This window comes from Penicillium arizonense (genome assembly GCF_001773325.1).
Source record: "Penicillium arizonense strain CBS 141311 chromosome Unknown PENARI_contig006, whole genome shotgun sequence".
NCBI lineage: Eukaryota > Fungi > Ascomycota > Eurotiomycetes > Eurotiales > Aspergillaceae > Penicillium > Penicillium arizonense.
In genome coordinates this window covers 1,096,534-1,121,869 of record NW_019173283.1, presented here as the reverse complement: position 1 = coordinate 1,121,869, position 25,336 = coordinate 1,096,534, and the positions used below count along the sequence as shown (strand labels likewise).

The following is a 25,336-nucleotide window of genomic DNA, read 5'->3' as shown; positions in this document are numbered from 1 at the left end:
CAGAGATGGCCGAATGCGCCCTTCCGATGGCACGGGTCCACTTCTGTGGCATGAGACATAAGATATTAGTTGCATGTACTCAGTCATGGTGATTGGGAACAGTTCTATGTAAGTATGGAGGTGTGTAGGTGTAAGTTACATGTAAGTGTGATTTAAAAGGACGTCTGGGAAGTATAATAAAATATTTACAGTACCTCGGGTGCCCTCCATTTCCCCTAGAACTAGAGAACTACACGTACGATGGTATTGAATATCCCATGGGGTTGCAGAATACATTGTACCTGATACTATACTGCATATGGAGACCCCACAGATATTGTATACTCCAGACTGATATGGCGCAATTCTCCGGGGTCCCCGCAAAACCGGCTGTCTCGGATAGGCTTAAAATTCGGACACTTTCTAACATATACATATGCGCATCTATGGGATTACAAACAAGCCACTCCAGAAATAAAAAAGCAATGGGTGACTGGTGAGCGCACTATGGAAAGGAAATTAAAGAGAAAAAAAAAAAGGAAAGAAAAGGCAAACCATCTTCATGATCGTTTGCGATGAATCCGGCATGCCGATGTGGAAGGCCGAGGCCGGTGATAGTGCGAGGTCGTTTATCTGGTGACTTGTCTCAATGGTCTTGGTTGGCGCTGCTAAAGAGCATTTGAATCGATCCAATGACATCGGCCGGCTCCAACAAGTGCCAGCTGGCATCGGTTTGCTTCGAACTGGCGCCAACTGTGACTGAGTACACATGATCGCGAGGTAGTTCAAACTTCTTCAAAGCTCGGAACATATCTAAGATGAGGTTAGCCAAGCGGTTTCAGCAGTTAAGTATGTTGTCAAGACTTACCTTCGTCAGTGAAGTCATCACCCAGACACAAGATGAACTCCGGTGCTTTCCCTGGTCCGGTGCCGTATTCATTGACCAGACGAGTTGCGATGAAGCCCTTGTTGACAAATGTGGGCCGTACTTCCAGATTGGCCTTACCTGCCATGACCTCCACATCCCACCGTTTGGCAACGGTGTTCTCCAATTCCTTGCGACATTCACGAGCTTGGAAGGCACCGTACTCCGGATCAGCCCGACGATAATGCCAGGTCAATGCCACCCGCTTCCGCTCAATGAATGAACCCTGCGTGCGTTCGGTATAATGCTGGAATACCTCGACGACTTCCTTCTGCCAGCCCATGTCACTCCTCTCGGCCAAGTTTTCCCAATCATCCGATCGAGGCTGTCGGATGAAACAACCGTGCTCAGCACTCAGTCCGAGCTCCGGGATATGGCCCATCCACTCATCCAGGAAGGCCTGGTCTCGTCCACTGATAATCCACACGGCGTTTCGCGGGTCGGCGGACAAGCTTTTGAGAGTACGAAGCACCCGATCTGAGGGAATGGCCGCCTGTGGATCCTTGACAATCGGTGTCAATGTGCCATCATAGTCGAACATGAAGAGACGCTTTCGAGCCTTGCGGTACTGTCTTATCATTTTTGCGCGATCGAGCGCGGGCGTAGCAACAGACTGGTCGAAAGACGAAAGATTGGTCAGTAGGCGGTTGAGATACTGCCTTGACCACATCGCAACAGTGTTGGTGAGCACATGCTTGTAGAGCTTTACGTGCTGGTCTTTGCGCTGATCTGGGGGCATGTTCAATGCTTGATCAATAGCTTTGGCCACTCCACCAAGATCCCACGGGTTGATGTGGATAGCGTTAGGCAGTGTACCTGCGGTACCAGAAAATTCCGAAAGAATCAGCGGGCTGTGGTTGGTTTGCTGGCAGACGATATATTCCAAACTGGTTGTGTTCATGCCGTCTCGTACCGTGGTGATCAATCCGACATCAGCCACGCGCAAGAGAGCGAAATACTCGCGCGGAGACAGGTACTGTGGGTAGTACTGGACGGGCGAGAAGCTCAGCGAGCCAAATCTGCCATTAATGGTCGAAACCAAGTTGGAAATTTGGCCAGCAATCTTGTTGTCGGGGTCCTCCTTCTCCTCTTCCACGCTAGTTGGACTTGTCACTTGAATGAGAACGACTTTATTGCGCCACTCGGGGTAGCGCTCCAAGAAGATTTCGAAGGCTTGCAGTTTCTGCGCTACACCACGAACGCTGTCCAGCCGATCACGGCCGACAATAATTTTCTTCCCCGCATAGAGCTTGCGAATTCCCTGCACTGCCTTCTCAATATCCGGAGCTCCGAAGGCCGCTTTTTGAATCGCACGTGCGTCAATACCAATAGGGAAGACATCTACCGCGACATGAGCACCGTAGGCATCGACACCAGCTGAATTAGACTCGAAGCCTAGAACGCGTGTGCAGCATGAGGTAAAGTGTCGAGAGTAGGAGAATGTTTGGAATCCAATCATGTTGGCACCAAGCACTCCTTCCAATATCTCTTTGCGCTTCGCCAGGCATCGTACAAACTCGCTGCTGGGGAAAGGCGAGTGGAGATAGAAGCCCAGTTTGATGTTGGGAATGCGTTGCCGCAACATACTGGGCAGCAGGAACAAATGATAGTCATGGACCCAGACCACATCTCCCTCCTGGTACTCTTGCACGATTCGATCCGTGAACAACTGGTTTAAACGGAGATAATCGACCCACCAGCGTCGCTCGGATCGACCATCTGTTGGGCCGTGCTGCTTGTAGTGGAGAAGGGGATAGAGTTCGCGTTCTGCGTAACGGCGCCACCTCCCCTGGTCTTTCAATAGGATGGTCTCTTCGGGTTCCTCGGGGGCGTCCGATAGCCACACAGGCACCACCCTGCCATGACGACCTGAGCTCAACTTCTCTTCGAGCTGCTCTCGTTCCTTTGGGCTGACCTTCATTCCTTCCACAAGTGGGTGAGCAGGTGGCTTTTGGGTTGCATCTACAGGCACCGGAGCAGTAGCCTTGTTCAGTGTTTGATTAACAATAGAGTTGTTTGGGGTTGCAGGCAACTTGGCTCCAGCATTGGCGTGAATCTGCTGCAATGGCGACTTCAGATCCACAATTGGCTCGACCTCTCCCGTCCAGCCTACCAGGGTATGGGACCAAGATGTCTCGTCCGAAGCAAGATGTGCGAATGAGTCAAAAAGTGCCGATGTGCCGGATCGCGGCTTGAGCTCCTGTTGTGCCGTTAGCTAGTGTGATCCTATGTAGAATCGTCTTCCCTCACGTACCCAGTCCGATCCTGACCGAAAGCCGATCTTGTATGGTATACAAAAGGCGGCGCTGATAAGGCGGCCACTCAGACGAAGGCCTGGATGTTGTACACGCGGGTCCGTCTCGGGCGATGTGGGGGCGTCAGATGTCAAGCTCAGGCGGCGTAGCAACTCCATGCCAGACGATGCTTTCCTAGCAGTCTGCACTGGTTTGGATATGTCGGTAGGGTCGCTGTCCACAGGGGAGTCCCCAGGGACATTGTTAAAGTATGAAGGCATCGCATCCGTTTCCACGGCGGGGGTCGCACTGGTCGCTTTGGTATACGCCTGCTCATTAAGGGCCTTTAATCCCGGACCAACAAGCACAGGGTTCGGCTGGCCCTCGGGCACTTCGGCGGGGCTCTCGGATTGAGACATGATAACCGCGGAGTATATCGTAGGTCAAGATCTGGTGAGACTACCTAAGTAGCAATGGGACGAGATTCCTGCAATCACATGCGTTAATGATGTGGAAACCTTGAGGTGGGCAAGTTGGTGAATGGGTGGGAGGTACCTCGGAGGGGAGTCGTAAGCAAGATCGACACGAAACAAACTATCGTAAAGCCATGGACGATTTGGAGGGGTACAAGTCAACAGTTCATCAATATAGGGCAAATTGAAGAGTGAGAAGAGGTAAGAGTGCTGGTAGTCCTTGGAACCCTGAAGGAGGGGCAAGCGGTGAGATCTTATCAAGGGACCAACTGGGAAACCGGTCAAGTGAGGTGAAGGTAAAGAGAGAAGTTGTCAACTTGAGATCTTGGGGGGTTTGGTGGGTTTGTGGATATTTCCTCAATGCTACGTCATGATGCCCTGGTCGATCGCTTTTTTCTTGGTATACTCTTATTTCTTAGCTATACATGTATCGCAATCAGGATGTGTCGTAGATGGTGAGACACCACTAACAGTTATGAGGTCAAATAGTATAGAATAAATGTGAATTCCAAAACTCCTCTATAATTACTATACAAATTGTAAAAAAACCAGTTATTCGCCCGGTTCTTTCTCCAATCAAGTCACATGGCTCTTTCTGCCTGAGGCTGCAATTCCATACAAAGTTCCGCGTCGAGAATGTTACCTGCATGCATCCTCGGCATGGTGACATCCACTCCGGTGTCTTTGATCTCGACATGCCTCGGTGAAGCTTCTATGCAGCGACCTTTCCGACCTCTTCTCTTCTTCCGTCCATTCCACAGCTCTGTTGCGACAGCCAAGACACCCGATCTCTTCGCTAACAGCCTCCGCAAGACCCTAGAGGCTCATCGATCCGCCAATCGGGCTCGGCTCGTCCGAAAAATATACCCGAAAGAAGATCCCCCGGGACTGTGGCGCCCTGAGATCCCAGTCGAGAGTCGCGCGGGCTACCAACCGCCGACGGAGCCAGCTCTACCAAATTCGGAATACTCGCCTGATACCCCCAAACCGACATCTAAGAAAACCCAAAGCAAGCGCAAAGATAATATTGAGGCGCAGTTTCTTCGTCAATCATCCCTTGATCGAGCTGGAGGAGATGCGATTCAACCGGCAGGGAATGGGCGGCCGGAACAATCTCCATGGCTGAAAGGTCTGGCTCTGCCTCGTGCCAATGGCGAGACAAGCCTGGACACGGAGATCCGCGCATTGGACCAGTACCTTATGCCGACTTCCCAAGAGACAGACCAAATCGAAAAGCTCAGGGCAGAGGTAGCCTCACTTCTTGAGGCGGTAGTTCCGCACGCGCCCAGAATAATTGGATCGCACTGCACCGGACTTGTCCTGGCGCACTCAGATCTCGATTTTATCTTACCATATGAGGACCTTTCACGTTCACCAGATCGCGATCGAAAACCCAGTCCTACCCGGCCTCAGATTCAAGATGCCCATATCCGCCTCCTCCGTCAAGTCGAGAGAGCCTTGCAACATACTGATGCGTTTAATGGCCAGGTTCAATTATCTGACAAGCGCAACCCTGCGTTATCAGCTCGACACCGGCCAACGGGACTCTTGCTCCAATTCTACTGTGGTGAGGGTGTCCCTGCCATCACGGAGTATCTGCAGGATTACCAGGCCGAGTATCCCGGCCTCCGGCCTCTGTATGCCACAACGCGTACATTGCTAGAGGCGCGCGGCCTGTTTGGCTCACCTCAGGCGAGCGTTGGTCCAGATGGGCTAGCCATGCTCATCGTGGCCTTCCTCAAGATGAACCACGGCCGTTTCACAGGGCCCAATCGCCTGGGTGACCAATTTCTTGCCCTCTTGCATTTCTATGGCACTGAAGTTGACCTCCAGTCCGTCGGCATCGCAGTGGATCCTCCTGGACTCTTCGACGCGAGCTCATTACTAGCTACCTCAGATGTTGATGAACTCGCCCACCAGCGCGGCCAACGTTCTCTCATCAATACCAAGCGTACCGCCGCAGCAAAGGGGAACCATCTTGTCGCGCACCGGCTGTGCATCCAAGATCCAACCCATTATATGAACGACCTGGGCCGTTCATGCACTCGCACATCTGAGTTGCAGGGCGCTTTCATGACTGCGCATCAACAGCTTCGTCAAGCATGCGACAATTGGACGAGTAACGGCAAGAACAAGAATTTGAGTATTCTTACGACTGCCCTGCATGCCAACTTTGATACCCTGGAGAACGTTCGCAATCAGCTCGTGTACCTGGGTAACCATTCCTAGGTAACACGGCGAGCGACGAAGCAGTAGAAGAAATAATCCATACAGCCTAATAATAGTTCAACGCCTTTCCACTCTTATGTTTTTCTGACAGTAGGAATTGAAATTATTTCTTTTAATGTAACCCATGCGCAGGAGCATGCAACAAAGACAGCCGCCAGCCGAAAAGCTAAGAACAAAAGTCCAAGTGAAAATGCATCAATCGCTATAACGGCGCTCGAGACTTTGAACAACGGAAATATTAACAAACAGTTGGAAAAACAGAAAGACGCCGACAAGTGCAAAGCAATACAAGCAGAGAGATTAGTTGCTATATATCGGTTAGTATTTGTTCAGTATGTGCCAACCTAGGCTGGAGGTCTGGGAGTCAACTTACTAGATCTCCAATGGAGAGATCTGATCCAAAGCATAGAGCCAGTTTCCACCCTGCTCTTCTTTCTCGAGCCTACCAACATGTTAGTAAATAATACACACATTGAAACCAAGGAGTCAACATACCAATCATACGGCCAGGCGATGAGGTGGCCCTGGACCTTGTTGAGGAGATCCTCTGCGCGTCCCTTATCCAGGAACTCATCTCCGCCAAGGGGATCACGCTTAGAGCCAATAGTAGTAGCTCTCCGTCTACGTCTGCGAGACTGGCTGGTCGAGTTCAGATTCACAGCTTCGGAGTAATCGACTTGGACCGATGTCGCGCGAGGCTTCTCAATATCTTCGCCTGCGACGACACTGTCATCGCCAGATCCGTTTTGGGCGGTAGTCAACAGATTTGGGTCTGAGGCCACCTTCAAAGGGGCCGTTTCGTCAATGGAAGACAGCGTCTCTTGCTTAGCCAACTGCTCGGAATGGGGGCGGTTTGCATCTGAGGGTCGAGCGCTGAGCTTCTCGTCGATTGTCTGAGGGGATTTCGGATCCGTTGGCGGAGTGTCGATCTTATTGGGACTGATGAAAGATAATGGAGAGGCGATTGAAATGGGTGAGCTGACTGAACCAGCTCCAGGAGGTCCGCTTTGCTTTTGCTGGGCTGGCGGGGCGGGTTTGTTGCCCTGTTGGCTCTGCATTTCTGCAAAGCGCTCGCCATATGCGGCGTACTCCTTGTACTCCTTCCAGTTCTTGACCTCGCTGTCAGGCATGCAGCGGAACACAGATCGGTAGATTTTTGTGTTCTTTTCAGCGACGGCTTGCCATGTGTCCAGGTAGAAACAATCGATGACTGGGTCCCTCATACAGTCCTTATCAATGAAGATACGCTTGAGGTCTGGGATGGAAGGATGTGGGTGTTTGAATGTCTCGTGGTCTTCTCCCTTGGACATGATCAAGCCGACACCGTTGGTTTCAGACTCACGACTTGATGTTCCGGAGCCACCATGGTTCTGTGCTGAGGCATCTCCATTTGCTTCAAATCCGCGCATGATATCGCTCGAAGACCCAGGCCGTAGATCTTTGCGGGTCGAGGCTGAGCGGGATGGTTTTTGTGAGCAGTATGGCCGCTCAATGGTACCCTTGCCTTCTGAAGCAATGGGCGAGAGCAAGGCCTCGGATTTATTAGCCACCATCTGCGAATCACGGCCAACTCCCAATCCAGCTGAAGCGGCAGCTGTGAAATGGTCAGCGCCGTCACCATTTACGTCCTTCCTATGATCAGGGTTCTCAGTGACACGCGGGTCAGCAGTGAGCTTTCGGTTCGATTTGAGGTTAGGGTTGCTACCCTGTTCCCAATCGACGTCATGGTTGAAGCTATACATGTTCTCTGAGCGAGAAAGGAACTCGTCTTGGACACGATGGCGACGCTCAATCATCTCCCTCTCATCTTGACGTTCGATGACCGATGACCCAGAGTTTCTACGCTCGCGGTCGTCAGCTGGGCGGCCATTACCCTCGGCGACTTGGATCTTGCGCAGCTCTTCTTCGGTAGCGAAGTCGTGCTCCATGAGTTCGTCGACATCAATTCCAAGATGCTCTCTCATCAGGCGCATGCGCAGTGTATGCGGGAATCGACCAACAAGGTATGGTTTGCCATTCATGCTTGACATGATCATATCAGTGTCTCGCACGATAGACGCAACCTCGGAATCACGCGATCCCAACATGGATCGTTCGTTGATATTTGCTGATCCAATAATAGCAGCACGATCATCCACAACCATGCACTTGGCGTGAATGTAAAGCTGCTCGGTCACCAGCTGCTTTTGCGGTCCGATCTTGCCCCAGGCTCGCAGACTGAAGAACTGAATATAGTCCTCGGGTTCAATTCCAAGAGCGCGGAGGCGGCCGAAGATGGAGGTTTCTCCACGGCAGATACTGCGGTATTGACACTGCATGATGAGACGCACACTAGTACCACCTTCGCTATCGACGGTGTTCTGGAAGCCGGGCATCAACGGAATGACAATGACCGCGCGCCATGCTTCCTCGTTCTTGGCGGCTCGGACGATACGTTCAACCAGGGCATCTCCAATGAGGTTCTCGATCTTCCTGCCATCAATCTCGCAAGTACTGATGAAGAACTGGTTTTCGATGTAGACGAAATGTTCAGATTCCTCGATCATCTTGACGTAGGCATTCATAATACTGTGTTCTGTGACATCCGGTGTTCCGGTCGACCACATGCTGCTGGAACGGAGAATCTGTACTTCACATGTTCCGTCCAGACCCAGGGCTTCTAAATCAGCGGGGTTGAAATCGGGCGGTGGCAAGAGGAAGGGGGTCGGTCGAGTGGGCTTGCGCTGGCGAAGGATATAATTCCAGCGTTGCACGAAGTGACGAGTAAGATCCCGAGCAGGCTGGCCGACGACATGCATGGAGATATCGTGCCAAGGCATACGCGGCACAACGTTGCGATCATACATCTCCTCATATGGCTTGTCAAGATCATAGAAGTCCTGGATTCTGGGGTTGGAGTAGTCCTTTCCAGGCCAAAGCTGACAATGGTCTGCATCCTTAGGACCATCCGTGGTTTCGAAGCCAGTGGGCTTGTCATCGGTCAGCTGATGCTGCGGAGTATCCCAACGACCAAAGCATAGATCAATACCTCCAACAAATGCCAGAGTGTGATCAATAAGACAAAGCTTTTCGTGGTGGGCCCAGAAGAAGGTGTTTTGACGGAACTGATTTGGTGAACGCTGGACGAAGATATTGGGGTGAAGGTCAAGGAGAGAGAACTTGGAATACTCCGAGTCTATGGGAATGGCAGAGTTAATATTGCGATACATGATCACAAAGACCTTGACGCCCTCGCGAGCTTTCTGCTGCAGGAGACGGTCCAGCCGCCATTTCTGACTGATGGCGGCAGGGCGACGCAGGTACAGCTCTGGACTCAGCCACCAGTCGTGGATGTAAATGACATCCTTCGCCTGGTTGATTGCTCGCGAAACAACCCACATGTGGTCCCGAGCATCAACTAGCCATTGTGCAAAACACTTTTGTCGCACCGGCGCAAAACTGTCGAACCGGTTGGGCTGCATCCAGGGGGTGTTGTCAGCCATGAAACGGATCGAGTCTTCAAACTGCTGGAGTTGACGCTCGTTTCGAGCCAGCAGTTTCAGCTTGCGTTCAGAGTTCTCAAGTCGGAGGGTGTGGTGCTGAGGGTGTCTTGCAGACTGCTTCGCGGACTTGGCAAGATCCTTTGGATTTTGGTTGCGAAGGCTGATCTTTTGTGTCTGGATCTTGAAATGAGGATCCACCAAGAAAACATCGTAAATATTCATCTCCTCTGGGGAATCCACACAGACGACGTAGCTGTGTCTGACCAAGAACCACTTGGGCCAATGCCGCTTCTTGATCAGAGAGGGAGTCAGGGCTTTCCGGAAATCAAGACCCTTTGAGGACTGAATGATCAAGAACCCTTCTTTGCCGTGATAACTACCTTCTGCGGCCAGACGAACACCAAGAGCAGAAAGTTCCAAGAATTTGCACAGACGGTTACTGTCAGCTCGGAAGATCAAAAATCTGATCATCTTTTGCAAATAGAGCTCGAGCTTCTTTCGCTGCTTTTCTGGGTATGTTTCTTTCTTCCCGGTCACTCCTTCGTGGGTAGAGGAAGGTCCTGCAGCTGACTCGCCTTCCTGGTTGGTAACGCTGGACTTTCTGCGGATGATCGCTCCAGAGACTCGACGCTGGCTTGGTTGTTGGCTCTGTTTCCTCCTCATTGGCCTCTCTGTCCCACTCATTCCCTCAGCACCAGTCTCGTAACCACCTTCCTCGTCTTCATCCTCAAATTCGCTTTCAAGGCCACGCACACCTCGCATGTAGGGGAAGGCGCTCCTGGGGAAACGAGGGAGACTCGGGCTGTTCTCGCTCGTCCGTAGCTGGATGTATTTTTGTGTGCCCAGGTGGAGCTTGTACTTGAGATGCAGATTGGCAAAGTCTCTCAGGGTGCGGAAGATTATCCACTTCATCCGTGTCATACCACTGCCATATTCCATCTCAATGCGAAAGACCAAATGGCGATCACCCGAGCTGGAGTCAACGCGGCTGTCCGTAACACGAACCTTGAGCTGCTCCAGGAGGATAGGGATTCGCTTGCTGCCATGTTCGTCACGTTGGAACGCACTGGCCAAAATCAATGCAGCGGGCACAGCCGAAGCGAGTTCAGCAAGAAGCTCGGCGGACTTTTTGCTGTCCACGGTATTGTCTGGCTTTCGTCGCTGGCCAATAAGCTTGAGACCGGCTTTGATCTGCTTCCATCGCTGAGCACTGGCGCTAGTACCACGTTCATTCCGATGGCGTCTCCAACTGGCCGCTAAGCTCTCTTCATTTCCAGGCCCGGCGAACCCAGTCAATCGTCTCAGATTACTGGGCCGCTGTTCGTCCTGGGTGCCATCTGGTTGCCGCCCGGTGTAGCTCAGGCCCCGATTGGCAGCCCAAGGGCGGCTTGTACGACGGTTGAGCCTCTCACGACCTTCATCTTCCGAGACACCCTCACGCTGCTGGGGTGTGAAGTCCGTAGTGCTGGCTCTTCGGGGGAATAAATTGGTCCGATAGTTTTCAAAGGGCGCAAAGGAAGAAGCGAAATGGAAAGATGGTCTGCGAGTGGTTTTAGGTGTTGTAGGTGCGGTGTGAGATTCCTCCTGTTGTTGCTTACGACGCCTGGACAATTTCTTCTTTTCCCGGCGCTCGCGTTGCTCACCTCCGCTCTCTTCTGCGTCGGCATCAATCTCACTCCCCTCCTCTGCCAGAGGCTCTGGGAAACGGAATTCTCCCCTTTCTGAGCCCGGGGTCGCAACGTCGGGTTGGACTGGTCGGAAGTCCGCACTGGCACTGCTCGGGGATCGTGAATGTGAAGAAAAGGCAGGTGCAGCGGCCAATGATTTGAGCTTGCCGAACAAAGATTGTTTCCCTTTTGGACCCTCCTCCTCGTCACCGTGTAGAGACGCGGGCCGCGATTGCGGCCGGGACTGAGCTTCGGTATCGGTGTCTTGGAATTGCACGCTCTGGGCACGGGATTGAGGAGAGGCTCCAGGAATAGATGATTGGCGTTGATGGCGAGGCCATGGTTGCTGCTCGTCGGTCGACCGGTTTGGCGGTCGAGTACTCAGGGATGATCTGCCCCTCGGAGAGCCATGCTTTAGTGAAGACGGACGATTTTCGGTGTCCTTCAGTATCCTTCCAGCTTCCTTCTTTTGATAGGAGTCCAGGCCTGCATTCTCATCTGTGGTCGGCGCCCGTCTAAGGGAGGCTGGTTTCTTCGTATCCGTAGGGGAAGGGAAGGGCGACGCTAATTTTGGTCCATTTGAGATGGAAAGGGGCTCGGGTTTCTTCGAGTCGGTTTTGAGAGAGCCAACTTCAGGCTCTTTGTGAACTGAAGAGGCCGACATAGTGTCAGGGTGGTGCTAATGCAAGGTGATTAACAGTTGCAGTACATGTGGCGATTCAGGAACCACTTTACATACGTGTGGATCAATCGAGACCCTGTCACAGTGCAAAAGTTCTTCGTGTCATGCTAGGATTGAAAAGCGCCACAAAAAAAAAGAACAAGTGAAGATGGACACGCGAGTGTTGACATTAAAGGAGCGTTGGAGATGATTTAGTTCGGTGGAGTTCCGCCCCAGTTGATGCGCTCCGACTGGAGAAAGGCCCGCTGAACAGCCACAGAGCGGGCGGTCAGTTGGACTGAAAAAGGGGTTGGGCCAACTACAGTACATTGTAGTATAGAAGTAAGTTAAGTTATGAAGTACGACAGTGGTTAGATGTAGATTCATTGATTAACAGGGCTTTGCAATATTAAAGTGTTCTTAGTATATAACAGTTAAGATATATATGTCTCAGGTACAGTGGCAGTACATTTGCAAGATTATAAATTCAATAATTAGATGCTAATCTGCAGAGCATAGATTTATGCACTGAGATATAAGTCTAGATCAAGAATAAACTATACGTTGGATGTGCCTAGGGACAATATGGTAAGGCCCTCGGCTTTTCTTAGTATACCCGAGTCGCCGTTAAACAACCATCTACTCTCCCCGCCATTTCACCCCTCAACCACTCACCTTGCTTCTCATATCCTACTGTCCAATTCCAATCTACAGTCTATCCCGTCACAATGACCGACCCATTGAAGTCCTTTGACGACTCGGGCCGGCCGAAGCCGGTTAACATCTCCAAGAAAGTCTACGCAATTGCCGGCATTTCAGTAACAGTCTTTGGACTGGAAGAGCTCCGTCCAGAGGCATCCGAAGTAGCATGCTTATGGCTCCTTCACCCCAGACTGGCTACTCAGGAACGGATGACTGGCATCGCCAACTCAACCATCACCGACTGGAATACAAGAAACGTAGATACGCCTTCAGCTAAGGGATTGATTGCTGTTTCATTTGACCAGCGGAACCACGGAACTCGTATGGTTGATCCTCTTGCCAATGAGGCATGGAGACAAGGCAATCCTCGCCATGCGCAGGATATGTTCTCTATTTTCCGTGAGTGAAGGTATCGAGGGTTGTATTGGTACGATTTCTAATGTTTGAAACAGAGGGCACTGCCAGAGATACATCGCTGCTGATCGACTACCTCGCAGCCTACACTTTCCCCAGTGGTGAGCATAAGATCACCGAGAACCTAGTTCTGGGTGTCTCATTGGGCGGACACGCAGCGTGGAGCTGCTTGCTGCATGAGCCTCGCGTTAGTGCCGGTGTAGTTATCATTGGTTGCCCGGACTATATCAACCTCATGGCAGACCGCGCACGACTGTCGAAGCTTCCATCATGGACAGAGAGCAACCCTCCAGGTGCGAAAGTTCTTGGCTCGGAGGCTTTACCAGCATCATTCCTTGATACGGTCAAGGAATACGATCCTGCTAGTATGATGCTGAAGCATGTGGACTGCGGGCCCTCAACTGGGCCATTGCGCGAAGGAACCTTGCCTCAGCCGTCGGAAAGCGAGCAGCAGACACTGCGGCCACTCTTGACCAAGTGCTTGGCTGGTAAGCGCATTTTGAATCTGTCTGGCGGCGTGGACAAGCTTGTGCCTTATCATCGCGGAGAGCTGTTCCTCAATTGGTTCAAGCAGGGGATCTCGTCCGATGGGTGGTTTGGTGACGGTGCTGTGTCTTTTGAAGATATCATTGACGAGACGGCGGGTCATGAGGTGACTGCGAAGATGGTCGACGAGGCTGTTCGGTTTATCAGTGAGACACTGGCAGGTTCGGATAAGGCCGGCCGACGAGGTTCGGTGCGGGAGTCGAAGATCTAAGATGTACATATGTGACGAGTGGAACGTGTAGAAAGACACAGTTATATGCCATATGATCTGACAATAACAATGTCGAACATCAATCGCAGCCGACATACCATACCACGACCGATGATTCTACGAAGACGTAGCCCATACCTAATCGGGACGCAACATTGGAAGCACATGCCCAGGACTAAGCAGCTTTGACCATTCAATCTACATGAGCAAGTCTCAGCAACACTGACACGTCGCCCTCAGATAGCGAACGCATGAACAAGTTGAAAAAATCCTCCTTATGGTATTTGTTTAACACAATGTGAAATCGTAAGGGCATTCGGAGGCCATGCTATGCTGATTTGCATACACAAAAAACCCTTTTTCTTTTCGATCGCCAGTACCGATACTTTCGATCCCGACAGTCTCATTTTGAGTTTCCGATCGTCCTCCGTGCGAACGAACTTGATTCACGCAAGACCGAACACAGGGCTGATGTTGCTCCTATTCACCCGCCTTTTCCAGAAACACCAACTTGAATCAACGTTTATGCGACGAGCTCAACAACACCACCGGCGGCCTTAATCTTCTCCTCGGCGTCACGGCTGACATAGCGGGCACGGACGACGACGGGGATCTGGGGGAGACGGCCCTTGCCGAGGACCTTGGAGTAGCCGAGGGGAAGGAGGTCGATGACGGGGGCGACGTCGGTCTTCTTGCCGCTCAGGTAGGCATCACGCTGCTCGGTGGGGACGAGGGACCAGAGCTGTGAAAAAAGAGACCATTGGTCAGCGATATTGTTCAGATAAAAATTGCCGTATTCCATCATGTCGATTGGCCTCTTCGTTCAGATTTTGCTGTCGGTTCCGTTTCTCCATACACCCAGGACCAATCCACACGAATTTTCTTCTTTTCAAGGCTCGACTCGGATATTGAAACGTACCTTGTCAACGTTGACAGTGGGCTTCCAGAACTGCTGGTTGGTCTTGTGGAAGTACCGCATACCAACCTTACCGAAGTAACCAGGGTGGAACTTGTCAATGTTGGTACGGTGGTGGTGCTGACCACCGGCCATACCACGACCACCGGGGGACTTGCGGTGCTTGCCGACACGACCGTAACCGGCCGAGACGTGGCCGCGGCTGTGTGAAGAAATCAAAGGTTAGTGACATGTTGGATATGCGATGTCGAGATGATCTTTTTGACGTCGCGATCTGCGGAAAAAAGAGTTCGATTCAGACGGCACAGGAAAGGGTGTCGACTCACTGCTTCCGGGTCTTCGAGAAACGGGTAGGCATCTTGTCGGCGGTGGTGTTTCGACAAGACCGTGTGTATTGGGCGTTGAAGGGGGGAGGGTCGTTCCGACTTGGATGTTGAAATCCAGGCTTGGGCAAGCTAGAGTGTGCGCTAACAAATTCGCTTGTCCCGTGATAGGGTCAAGCCCTGACCCTAGCTTTGTCATGACCACGTGAGCTGCTGACAGTACACCGCCTACTATTTGTTTATTCTGCCGGGTTTATTTAGGGCTGTTTTGTCCAAAATTGACATCATAGGTTGGACTACATTAGCATGAGTTACATGTAGTCAACACTGCTTTCCATGTATGCAACCAGCTGGTCCATTTTTGCCTTTAATTTTTACTTTTGTTCTGTGCTACGCCTTTTTTCGGCGAAAAACTTGAAAAGTCTTTGTACGGTCATCTGAGCCGCCCGCCTGGGCGGTGCTGGCACCAGGCTCCCTCGAATCCATCCAGGCAATTTTCCCTGGATGCGAGGCGAATCATATCGGCGGTCGATCATGACAATTGCAGCATAATCATTGACATGTCGAATAGCTCGCCCAATACATTGGTTCACTGCTCGCATGCAAGAATTCTCATAAAAGTCTCTTCCTGCCGCTTTGCCTGCTGCTTTCCTTTCAGACTCGGAACCAGAGGCCTGCTTGTAGGCCTTTTCCTCGAGGTACTGGATCTTAGCCTGCCAGACAGCGCTGCGAATGTTAGGGAATGGTAGGCCAATGATAAAGACGCCTCGCCCCAGCTTGTCAGAAAAGTTGATGCCTTCTGACAACTTTCCACCCACGATAGAAAGAAGCAATGCCCCAGATCCCGATTCAACTGCATTGGTATACTCCTGTAGCAAGGCGTCTGTTGATATCACTGCTTCACGGGACTCGTAGAGAACCTTCTTCTTTCGTTCCAGTAGATCGAGGGTGGATTGACCGCTGCCGTTGGGTATGGGTTTCTTCCAGACATTCACAACCTGGCTTAGGTAGTCATAACTGGGGAAAAAAGCAACAACGCCATCTGGGATGATTTGGCAAAGGGCTGCTAAGGTGCGTCCAAGGTCGACAATCTAGCGAAAATTTTAATAAAACACAATAACGTGTCTGGGCTGTGGATATCTGACCATTTTTTCAGAATTTCGTTTCTCATAGGTGAAATCGAATTCAGACCCCAAAAGCCCTTGCGTCAAGGACTGCGCCACTAGATTGGTGTGTGGAATAACATGGCCATAGCTGAAAGTACCAAGTCGCTCCGGGGGCAGATATGAGAACAAATGGGTTACATAGTCTGACATCTATACACAGAGTTAGGGCATGGTATTGTAAATGAGAAGAAAACTTACAGGGGACATGGTACCGCCAGCCAATATGACGGCCCTGGCATCTTCAGCAATCTCTCGGAAGTGGTTGGTAGGGTCCAGAAGCATGTATTTCAGCATGGTATCGTCTTGACTCTTTTGATAGAAGAGACGTCCCTCTTCTGAAGGGTTCATCAATGTAAGAAGAAAGCTTTGAATATGGAACAAGACCGGCATAGTGGTCTTGTCTTTGGAGCGGCCAGGTTGTGCCTCTTGTGTGGATTCAACGTACCCATCCACTTTCCGGGCGAGTTTGCTTTCTTGAAGATACCGAGTTAGCTTGTAAGGGTTGATCTGATCAACTCCTTTGCCAGCCATGAGATCTGATGCCTGCACTGATCCTTCTGATTGCCCCTTTTGTTGGGAGATTGACCGTAGATGATTTGTAATGGAGCTCACCAGCCGAATGACTTGGGCAACATAATTTCGATTCTTACCTATTAGCCGATTCTTGAACTTGCGAGCATATGTCGTCAGCTGCGTGATGGCAGTTTGCAGTTGATTCAGTGTGACTGATACCGAATGGATACCGGCGATTGCATCCATCAGGTTGTGGGCTTCATCGATTATGACAACGTGACCCTTGACGGACAGATTGAGAGCTTCACGGGCAGATCTTTGCAGCAGCAGTGGATATGGGAGTGTTATAATCTGGGATCTGTTAGCTTTGCAAATGTCGTAATTGCATGCTGTAGCTGACCTCGCTATGTTTGATAACCGGACGGGATGCATAGTAGGGACATATTCCAAGCTTTTTACCGACCAAGCCGATGTCTTCAATATCCTTGATTGTCGCCAGGGTATGGTCCCGAAATTGAAGAGCTAGAGCCTCATCGTCTTTAGATGGAAGGAATGTGCACTTCTTATCAGCCGCAACACCAGACTGCTGTAGATCTAAACACTTTTCGTTGATTGCGGTATTGTTCTCCAAAGCCCGAACTTTGGGGTTGATGCAAAGATTCTTCCTAGAACCTAGCGAAAGATGTTTCACACGCTCTTCGAGTGTGGAGAGGTCATCTTTGCTCTCTGGATCAAGGTCGCTAGGTATACTGGACGGGAATGTGACTCGCCGCAATTCGCCGGCAAATTGACTCAGTTGAGAGTGCGTTCTTGAGCAATAAAAGATTTTCACCTCGTCATCCGCATCGTCGCCTTCTTCTTTCTTCTGGGAAGAGAACTGCCCTTTGAACCGTTCTAATAAAGCCAACGTGCTCGCAGACAGACCATCGTTGCCAGAATCAGGCTTTTTCTGCTCTGTGTCGCTGTCATAGTCATCGAGAACAAATTGTTCTTCGTCGGCAGTCTCAGATGCTGGTTCGTCAAGTCGCTAACCAGGTTAGTATATGGCCTTTCCCACAGCAGAGGTATTCATACCTGCTTTTTTCTAGGCCGCTCGGCGCTGTCCTGGGCCTGCTTTAGGCGTTCTTCCTCCCGGCGAATCTTGGCAAGTCGAGCCTCAAATTCCTGTCGCTTCTCGGTAATGGCCCGGCGGGATTCCCGCTTGGCAAATTCGATCATCCACTCGGGCTCACCATCATCGCCTCAAACATGTCAGCTTGTAAGCTTATCTCACTGGTCAGAATAGACATACATGTTGCATCGTCGACCGTCTCTTGAAACGCCTCGCGCTTGTGGTGCCGTAGCCATGTCAAAGAGCCACAGATTAAGCTTAGGGATTTTCCCTAATTGGGAGAGGCTTAGCATTGATGTCACATGGTTGACATCCCTGTCCGTGGCTGATGCACTTACAGTACCTGCACGGCACGTTAGATTGGAAACAAACAGCTAGTGGCCGCGCTTACCAGTAGGGGATTCAAAGATGGCGATCTTGCTCTCTTCCAAACAGCCATACAGAGCCTGCATAAATTGCTGTTGGATCTCGTATGGCGTATAAGGATGGTGGAAATCGCGCATAGTGGAGGACATGACGTGAAAGTACTAAGTTTCGGTATAGTCCCCGAGCAGGGGAGGGTTTGAAGGGATAAAAATGGAACAGCGCGGTGGAGTTTATAAGGCTCCAGTCAAAAAGGAGACAATAACTTGCGGGTCCTGGGGCTACTGCACGACAGAGAAGCCAATGGATGTAAGTCGAGAGGTGCCCGTTGCCATCGCCATTGTCTTAGACCTGTCAAATATGAGGCTGAGGGGGGGCTAATAGATCTCGCTATTATTAAACGCGGATGTTTGACCTGGCGGGGGTGGGGAAGAAGTAAAGAAAGAGATGTTTGTGTATGGCTGTCGCAAAGTGGGCTGGTTCAGTTACCCTCTCTTGGCGCACTTTTTTCATTTAGATGCCCCCCTCTCTCTCTCTCCTTTCCCCTCATATGTGTTCAATGTGTATGGTCTATTGCTAAGATACGGTCTTACACTCGGTCTTTGCTAGTTGCTCTCCATATCATAGGCCTCCCCCCTCATTTCCACAATGAACAGACCGCCACAGGGCCGTGGTCAGCCACGCGTGGGTGCGACATGGTATCCAGGGGGCCAGGATGACTTCTACATGCCAGAGGTCATATCCCCCTCTCCTCAGCGGTAAGTCAATCTACTCTCTGCCATATATCTACAAGATGCCGAAAGTACGAGTATTGATTCACCCCGGCAGAGTCATGGCCGACGTGCCGGAGCACATGCAGGACAACATTGCTCAGATGGAACATAACGCCCGCGACCCCCGCCGTGGTCAGCAGTCACCCGCGCAGTACCAACGCGCCCAGGCTCACTTCCCCGAGCGAACCTCGTCCGCGGCCCAAGGGCCACCACAACACAATCAGGTCCACGACCCCAGTTCCTACGCGCAATCCGCGACCTATGACAGCATGGATCACCCCAACTTCTCGCCGTTCCCCGTGCTGCGAAATCCACCACCAAATGTCCCTCCCACCGATGAACAGCGAGAAGCCAGTTTAGAACGCGCGCGGATGGCGGTGCTTTCGACCACAGACCCGGAGATGCAACTGGCGTGGGCTCTGGACGCGCTGGCGTTCGTCGAGGTGGCCGCACAGAATGAAGCCCGCCTCTGTTTAACCCAGCCGCCGCGCCCGCAGACCCCACAAATTGAACGGCAGTTGCGGGTCGACGCAATGAACATTGTCGGCTTCTTAGCCGAACAGCGGCATCCCAAGGCGGAATTCATCAAGGGCATGTGGCTTGAGTTCGCTAAATTTGGTTATCCTCAGGATCGCAAGGAGGCATTCCGATGCTATTCGCGCGCCGCTGAGAAGGGGTATGCGCGTGCCGAATACCGGATCGGAATGCAGTTCGAGAGCTCGGGGGAGCCGGAGAAGGCGATTAGGCACTATCAGCGGGGTGTTGCGCAGGCGGATTCTGCCTCGTACTATGTGAGTATTTCGGAAACAGTGTTTTGAGCCGAGGCTTACATTCTGCAGCGCCTCGGAATGATGATTCTCCTGGGACAACATGGCCAGATCCAGGATTTCAACACTGGGTTGGAGTACATTCGGTTGGCAGCTCAGTCCTGCGATCAGAACGCACCTCAGGGTGCATACGTGAGTTTTATAGATCACTTCAGCCTGGATTACGCTGATATCGGACATAGGTATACGGTATGCTTTTGGCTCGCGAGCTTCCTCAAGTGAGCGTCCCAGAAAGTTTCCTTCCTCTCGATCTCAATTTGGCACGTGTCAATATCGAAAAAGCTGCATATCACGGGTTCGCTAAAGCCCAAGTCAAAATGGGTGCTGCATATGAGTTGTGTCAGTTAAGTTGCGACTTCAACCCGGCGCTGTCGTTGCATTATAACGCACTGGCAGCTCGTCAGGGCGAGCCCGAAGCTGAGATGGCGATCAGTAAATGGTTCCTCTGTGGGCATGAGGGTGTCTTTGAGAAGAACGATGAATTGGCATTCACGTATGCGCAACGTGCCGCCCAGAGTGGCCTTCCCACTGCCGAATTCGCCCTTGGTTACTTCTATGAGGTCGGTATATTTGTGCCAGTTGATATTAAAGAAGCCCGGTCTTGGTACGCCAAGGCCGCCGCCAGCGGCAACAAGGATGCTTCGGGTCGGATTGAGAGTATCTCGCGCTCTAAGACGCTCTCTAGAAAGGACCACGAGAAGGTTGCCATCTCACGCATTAAGTCCACGCGATATACCGCTCACCAGCGAGGCGGGTCTTTGGATACGACGCCCGAGAATATACAAATGCCGGATCCTTCGCGAATGACCTTGTCTGACGGCCCACCGTCTGCTGCTCCTTACCCCGATCGTCCCCAGACCTCTCGTCCCCGGCCTACGGGCCAGGGTTACCAATTGCAAGACCCCCGCCCAAGCTCTGCCTTTGGTGTCAACCCGAACCTCCGGACCAATGGCCCGCCTGGCTATGGCGGTCCTTCTCCTGGTGGACCGGGATCTCGTACCCCGTCCTATGGACAGGGACCCCCCGGACCCATGAACTATCGCCAATCTGGCCCTGGAACACCCATGAGCGCACCCGCCGGACCAGCAAGCCCCCAAGCTGCCAACATGATCAGTCCCAGCGGAACCCCTCGTCTCGATGTTGGTTACTCTGCACCAATGCCACCCCCAGGTGACCGCAGACGCCCGCCGGCACAACTCAACCAGGTCCCTCCGGACCGCAAGCCCATTAGAACTCCTGTCTCTGCCCACTCTGCTCAGTCTGGGCTGCCTTCACCTAGAGCTGCGGCCTCACCACGCCCACCGGGATCTCCTTCGTTCCCTCCCCGCATGGAATCCCGGCAGCCATCTCGAGGATCGGGCACCTCCACGCCCCAACCGCCGCCCTCTATCGCATCATCAACCTCCTCAGCACCTCCCAAGTCTTCTTCTGGTAGCGCTGCTGGAAGTGCTGCAGGAAAGCCTGCCAAGTCCAGTGGCCAGCTGCCAGGCAAGGGACCCAAGACCTTTGAAGAAATGGGTGTCCCTAGTGCCAAAAATGACAGTGATTGCGTGAGTAAAGTAAAACCACTGGCAAGTGAACCAGAACTGACTTTCCTAGATTGTGATGTGATACCCCGGTCCCTTTCTGTCTTTCTTTGCGATGAATTCAGTCCGCTGTATTGCAGACGAGGTGTTCGATTTCATGTTTTGCATTTCTTTCCTTACACATAATCCCGGGATCCCAAAAGTTTCGTCGTCCGGGAGGCGAATGGTCTCACCTTTTGAGAAAACTGCATTTTCACCCAAGATTTATGACTTTGGGGTATCTTTTTGGACATATGGTTATCAGCCTTTTTTTTTTTTTTTTTCTTTTGGAAATTTTGGGAATTAGATATCAGGAGTAACTGTGAACTATTGTTGTCCCAATGTTCTCACTGTAGTTCCACGTGAGGTCCAGATGCTATGATAATTGTACCCGTCCTCAACTCAGTCTCTTACAACCTTACATCTTTCTGTCTTGCTATCCGTACGCCATGGCTCCTCGTAAAGTAAAGTCTGGTGCCACTGCTGGAGATGATGGTGAGATCCCAATTGGCTGCTTCAGGTCAAGGCTGACCACTCGAAGATGTCTCTATCGTCCATGAATACCTTCGTGAGTATGCTTGGAGACAGTTGTTTGCTCAATGGCTTACCTCTTGTACAGGCCAACAAAAGTACCACTCTAACCATCTAGGGTATCCTCAAAGTAACTAACTCTGTCTGGTACAGCCGTCCTTATTCGGTTTGCTCCCCAGTATCGAGTCGGCAGAGGACACATTGTTGACAAGTTTAGGCCATCGATATATCTGCGAATCTTCACAACAGGGTTACAAAAAGTTAGTCTGGCATCACAAGCTAATCGGCCTGTCTAATATATATATCAGCCCATGCTGCTAAGATTCTCCGGGATTTGCACGAAAAGAAGCAGATCGAAGGACGAACTTCTGGTAAGTCATGTTTATTTATATGAAGGACCTGCTAATTCTATGGCATCTACACAGGCAAACAGACAGTCTACCATGCACTGCAAGATCCCTCGGACACAGCCACCCCCGAAGCAGCAGCCGCGCTAAGCCGCGATATTGCAAACCTTCAAAGCCAACTCGAAGCATTTAAAGCCAATGAGAAGAAGGCCCGAGCCGCTCTGATAGCCCTGGGGGCCAAACCCCGGGTGTCTGATCTTCGCCAGGATATCACCCGCCTGGAAAGCGAACAAGAGGCGATCCAGGCCCGCTTGGCAAGCCGCCACGAGGATGATACGGTTTCAATCTCGCCGGCTGAAAGAGCAAAGCTTGAAACCGAGTGGAAACAATGGCAGCGCCAGGTCGGCATTCGCCGTCGCATCTGTTGCGAGCTGTGGGGACGATGCTCTGAGGTTCTTCCGGAGAACGTGACTGCCCCGGAGCTGTGGGTAAGCTATGACACGACCTGGCGCTTCAGATGTTCTAGCAGAATGTTGACAAATGCCAGGAATCTTTGGGGCTTGAAGGAACGCTCCAATAAGAGGTGATGACGATGATCGTGTGGTGATCCTTTCAGTCCCCACTCGGTCACATCATTTGACATTTGCGGCTTTCAGTCTGAGCGGAGACTTGCTTGAGCGTGTATTTTCCGTGTGAACATTTGATTCGACAGTATGTAGCAATCTGGAATGGAGGCAACGGTGGGAGGCAAAGGGAAATCAGATGGGCCTTGTCACGGGAACCGAGGAAAGCTTAAGCGAAAGGTGAGATTGTATAAGATAATGATGTTATTTCAAATACCTACCTCCGTAGTTATTTAGCTAGTTTGTGCTTTTTACTCTGTACTGTTCTATCTATAAGTTACCTCTCTTTTTGTACTCGGAGTTTGCTTTCGACACTCCGCCCACCGCCCGCCGAGCCTATCTCTTTCCCCTCTCCAATCTCCAAACCCCTCCCACTTCTCCATGCAGGTGTCTTCTCGCCCTCCTTCATCTCGTCAACACAGTCAAGCAGAGATGAGAGGTCGTGCGCCTCTTCCAGTTTCATCTGGGGCGGCGCCCCAGAACGGTCATACCCGCAGTCACTCGGGACTCGACGTTGCCCGCAGTCCTCCGAACCAGAGCAACAAGAGTAAGTGAACAAATTTCAGTGAAACTCAGATACTCCCATTGTCTGGGCGGAGAACAACAGGCTAATTATTTGCGTCAATTGCCTTTGCAGACACCAAACATGTTCCATGCAAATTCTTCCGTCAGGGTGCCTGCCAGGCAGGCCCCGCTTGTCCGTTCTTACACTCCACTGATGCAGGAATTGACTACGCCCCGTGCAAATACTTTACAAAGGTATGGAATTGATAGGAGCACTTACTTGCGATTCGCATTTTGGGGATATCGGAAGTTAACGGGGTTGTGATTTGGTTTTAGGGAAACTGCAAGTTCGGCGCCAAATGCGCACTGGCGCATATCCTCCCCGATGGACGACGAGTCAACCGACCGACTGGAGGCATGGGTGGCCACCTTAATTTGGGTGGTCGAGTGAACCCACAGGCGTATGTTAACCAGGACTCAGCCCTCACCAACTCCGTTCTCTCGCAGCAGCGCATGAACGGTCACGAGCAGCCTCGATATGCCCCGCAGCTCCCCCCGCAGGAGGAGTACGCATCCCTGCAACAGGCCCCCTATGATGCGATTCCGACGATCGACACGGGCCTTGCCTCCGATGCCGGATCTAAGTATGGGTCCCCGGCCGAAGATGTTCGTTTTCCGATGTCGCCTAACAACAACCACCTTACCGCTCTCGATGCGGGGCTCCCGGCTTCATTCGACAGCCAGGGTATCTCACACGCTGCTCGTTACGGACCGGTGGCTGCTTCGATGCCATCGCAATTCGGATTGGAATCGCCTCCGGCTCAGAGACCGGCCCAAACGGACGCTTTCCGCAACCTACGTGACATCTACGGCTCTAGCTTCCAGAGGAAGCCTTCTTCGAACATTGGATCGTCGCCTCCAGCCCCCGAAGACACCATTGGCCCCCGGTTCATGCACTCTGCCCGCCCTGTCAAGCCGCGCATGCTTTCCGCTAGCGTTCCCCGGCCCACCGCCCTCGAGGACTGGGACGAAAACTTCCCGATGGAGGAGGACTATTTGCCAGTTAACTTGCACGACGATGTTCTCACCCCACAGGAGAAGCTGCGCCGACTCTCTCGGACTGACAACGACTTGAGCTCTAGTCACCGTGACATCAGCGGCCTCGGCATGACCAGCACCAGCTTTTCCAAGACTGGCTCTCCTTTGGCATCGAGTCCGTCCCGTTTTGGGGCATTGTTTGCCAAGCAGCGCCAGCGCAAAGAAGAGGAGTCTCATGGCTCTTCTTTCCATATTGGATCACCTCTCCGTGAATCGTCATTAAACCCAATCGCCAGCCCTAGCCTTGGTCCTATTGGCAGCAGCCGTGCTTCCCATGATGGCTCGCCGTTTGTTTCAAGCCCTGGACGTCAGTCCTCGATGTCGATGATTTCTGAGCAGCTTGGTGGCATGTCCCTTCATCCTGGTCCCACTCGCCACACAGCAGGACCCCCTGCTCGCCTTGACCGAACCATATCCTCCCCGGTCACAAACAGCAAGATCGAAGAAGAGGAGCAGAGTGATCTGGTCTTCTCCATGGAGGAAGAAGAGGGCAACAAGCGGAGTGGTGCCTCGTGAGCCGACAACGAAGAGATAACCACCGCCTAACCCGCCCTATTTGTTCAAAGTCCAGACAATCATCACGAAGATACGCCCCATGAAATGTCCACATCCGTGGACGATGTTGATACACATCAAAAGATCAAAAAAAGGGAAACTGGAGTTCATTGGACGCATAAGGGAGCATCAGAAGAGAACCAAAAAAAGGGGATCCCAGGACAAATCCAACCTTGGCTGACATTTCTCACGAGAATCTGTTTTGGCAAAAACAAAAAGGCAACAAAAGCTTCCTCTTCATAGAACTGGCCCAACAGCATCTTTTCTTTTCCTTCTCACATTCGAAATCATCTAGACCAGTTATGTCACATGTGCTTTCCATTGGGCTTCCGGCCAGCCATCTACTGTATTAATCTCTGCTTTTATCTCCCCCCTGTGTTTACTCCGTGGGATCATTTTCCTCGACTATCATGTACATGGGTTGTCATCTCGACTCGTTATTATTTTCTGCCAATTTTTCTACTTCATTCAGTTGATGAATTCACGACCCTATCCCGGTGTTTACTAGTATCCTGTATTGCTCTCCACCTTTGCTTTTTTCTCCCTTCATGTTCATCAGTGTGTCGGCTCCATAAGAATGTACTGTTTCATCAGTTTT

The 25,336-nt window shown here is 51.6% G+C and overlaps 9 protein-coding genes across 9 annotated transcripts; 5 read left to right on the top strand and 4 right to left on the bottom strand.

The window, feature by feature from the left end:
- Window positions 1-625: 625 nt before the first annotated feature.
- Window positions 626-3,557, bottom strand: orlA (putative alpha,alpha-trehalose-phosphate synthase subunit Tps2; the record flags this gene model as incomplete). Its single annotated transcript, XM_022630441.1, has 3 exons — window positions 626-792; window positions 848-3,104; window positions 3,159-3,557. 3 exons carry the CDS (start codon window positions 3,555-3,557, stop codon window positions 626-628), a joined length of 2,823 nt encoding a protein of 940 aa, XP_022489773.1.
- Window positions 3,558-4,271: 714 nt separating this feature from the next.
- On the top strand, window positions 4,272-5,840 carry PENARI_c006G08186 (uncharacterized protein; the record flags this gene model as incomplete). Its single annotated transcript, XM_022630475.1, has 1 exon — window positions 4,272-5,840. One exon carries the CDS (start codon window positions 4,272-4,274, stop codon window positions 5,838-5,840), a length of 1,569 nt encoding a protein of 522 aa, XP_022489740.1.
- Window positions 5,841-6,140: 300 nt separating this feature from the next.
- On the bottom strand, window positions 6,141-11,653 carry pld3 (phospholipase D; the record flags this gene model as incomplete). The annotated part of the gene is made up of 3 exons (XM_022630176.1): window positions 6,141-6,147; window positions 6,214-6,282; window positions 6,336-11,653. 3 exons carry the CDS (start codon window positions 11,651-11,653, stop codon window positions 6,141-6,143), a joined length of 5,394 nt encoding a protein of 1,797 aa, XP_022489707.1.
- Window positions 11,654-12,378: 725 nt separating this feature from the next.
- On the top strand, window positions 12,379-13,523 carry PENARI_c006G03993 (uncharacterized protein; the record flags this gene model as incomplete). The annotated part of the gene is made up of 2 exons (XM_022630277.1): window positions 12,379-12,751; window positions 12,805-13,523. 2 exons carry the CDS (start codon window positions 12,379-12,381, stop codon window positions 13,521-13,523), a joined length of 1,092 nt encoding a protein of 363 aa, XP_022489889.1.
- A 523-nt stretch (window positions 13,524-14,046) lies between these two features.
- Window positions 14,047-14,797, bottom strand: PENARI_c006G05291 (60S ribosomal protein uL15; the record flags this gene model as incomplete). Its single annotated transcript, XM_022630336.1, has 3 exons — window positions 14,047-14,265; window positions 14,443-14,641; window positions 14,766-14,797. The coding sequence occupies 3 exons, from the start codon at window positions 14,795-14,797 to the stop codon at window positions 14,047-14,049; spliced, it is 450 nt and encodes a 149-aa protein (XP_022489894.1).
- A 339-nt stretch (window positions 14,798-15,136) lies between these two features.
- On the bottom strand, window positions 15,137-18,067 carry chl1 (DNA helicase; the record flags this gene model as incomplete). The annotated part of the gene is made up of 8 exons (XM_022630667.1): window positions 15,137-15,853; window positions 15,908-16,078; window positions 16,127-16,792; window positions 16,842-17,468; window positions 17,516-17,682; window positions 17,733-17,823; window positions 17,855-17,895; window positions 17,944-18,067. 8 exons carry the CDS (start codon window positions 18,065-18,067, stop codon window positions 15,137-15,139), a joined length of 2,604 nt encoding a protein of 867 aa, XP_022489714.1.
- Window positions 18,068-18,563: 496 nt separating this feature from the next.
- Window positions 18,564-21,126, top strand: PENARI_c006G09165 (uncharacterized protein; the record flags this gene model as incomplete). The annotated part of the gene is made up of 5 exons (XM_022630525.1): window positions 18,564-18,673; window positions 18,744-19,479; window positions 19,528-19,647; window positions 19,698-21,065; window positions 21,115-21,126. 5 exons carry the CDS (start codon window positions 18,564-18,566, stop codon window positions 21,124-21,126), a joined length of 2,346 nt encoding a protein of 781 aa, XP_022489782.1.
- A 403-nt stretch (window positions 21,127-21,529) lies between these two features.
- On the top strand, window positions 21,530-22,538 carry PENARI_c006G10760 (uncharacterized protein; the record flags this gene model as incomplete). Its single annotated transcript, XM_022630597.1, has 6 exons — window positions 21,530-21,575; window positions 21,622-21,648; window positions 21,700-21,741; window positions 21,920-21,982; window positions 22,037-22,446; window positions 22,506-22,538. The coding sequence occupies 6 exons, from the start codon at window positions 21,530-21,532 to the stop codon at window positions 22,536-22,538; spliced, it is 621 nt and encodes a 206-aa protein (XP_022489979.1).
- Window positions 22,539-22,962: 424 nt separating this feature from the next.
- On the top strand, window positions 22,963-24,699 carry PENARI_c006G05381 (putative spindle poison sensitivity protein Scp3; the record flags this gene model as incomplete). The annotated part of the gene is made up of 3 exons (XM_022630339.1): window positions 22,963-23,128; window positions 23,219-23,340; window positions 23,422-24,699. The coding sequence occupies 3 exons, from the start codon at window positions 22,963-22,965 to the stop codon at window positions 24,697-24,699; spliced, it is 1,566 nt and encodes a 521-aa protein (XP_022489558.1).
- Between the last annotated feature and the right edge of the window lie 637 nt (window positions 24,700-25,336).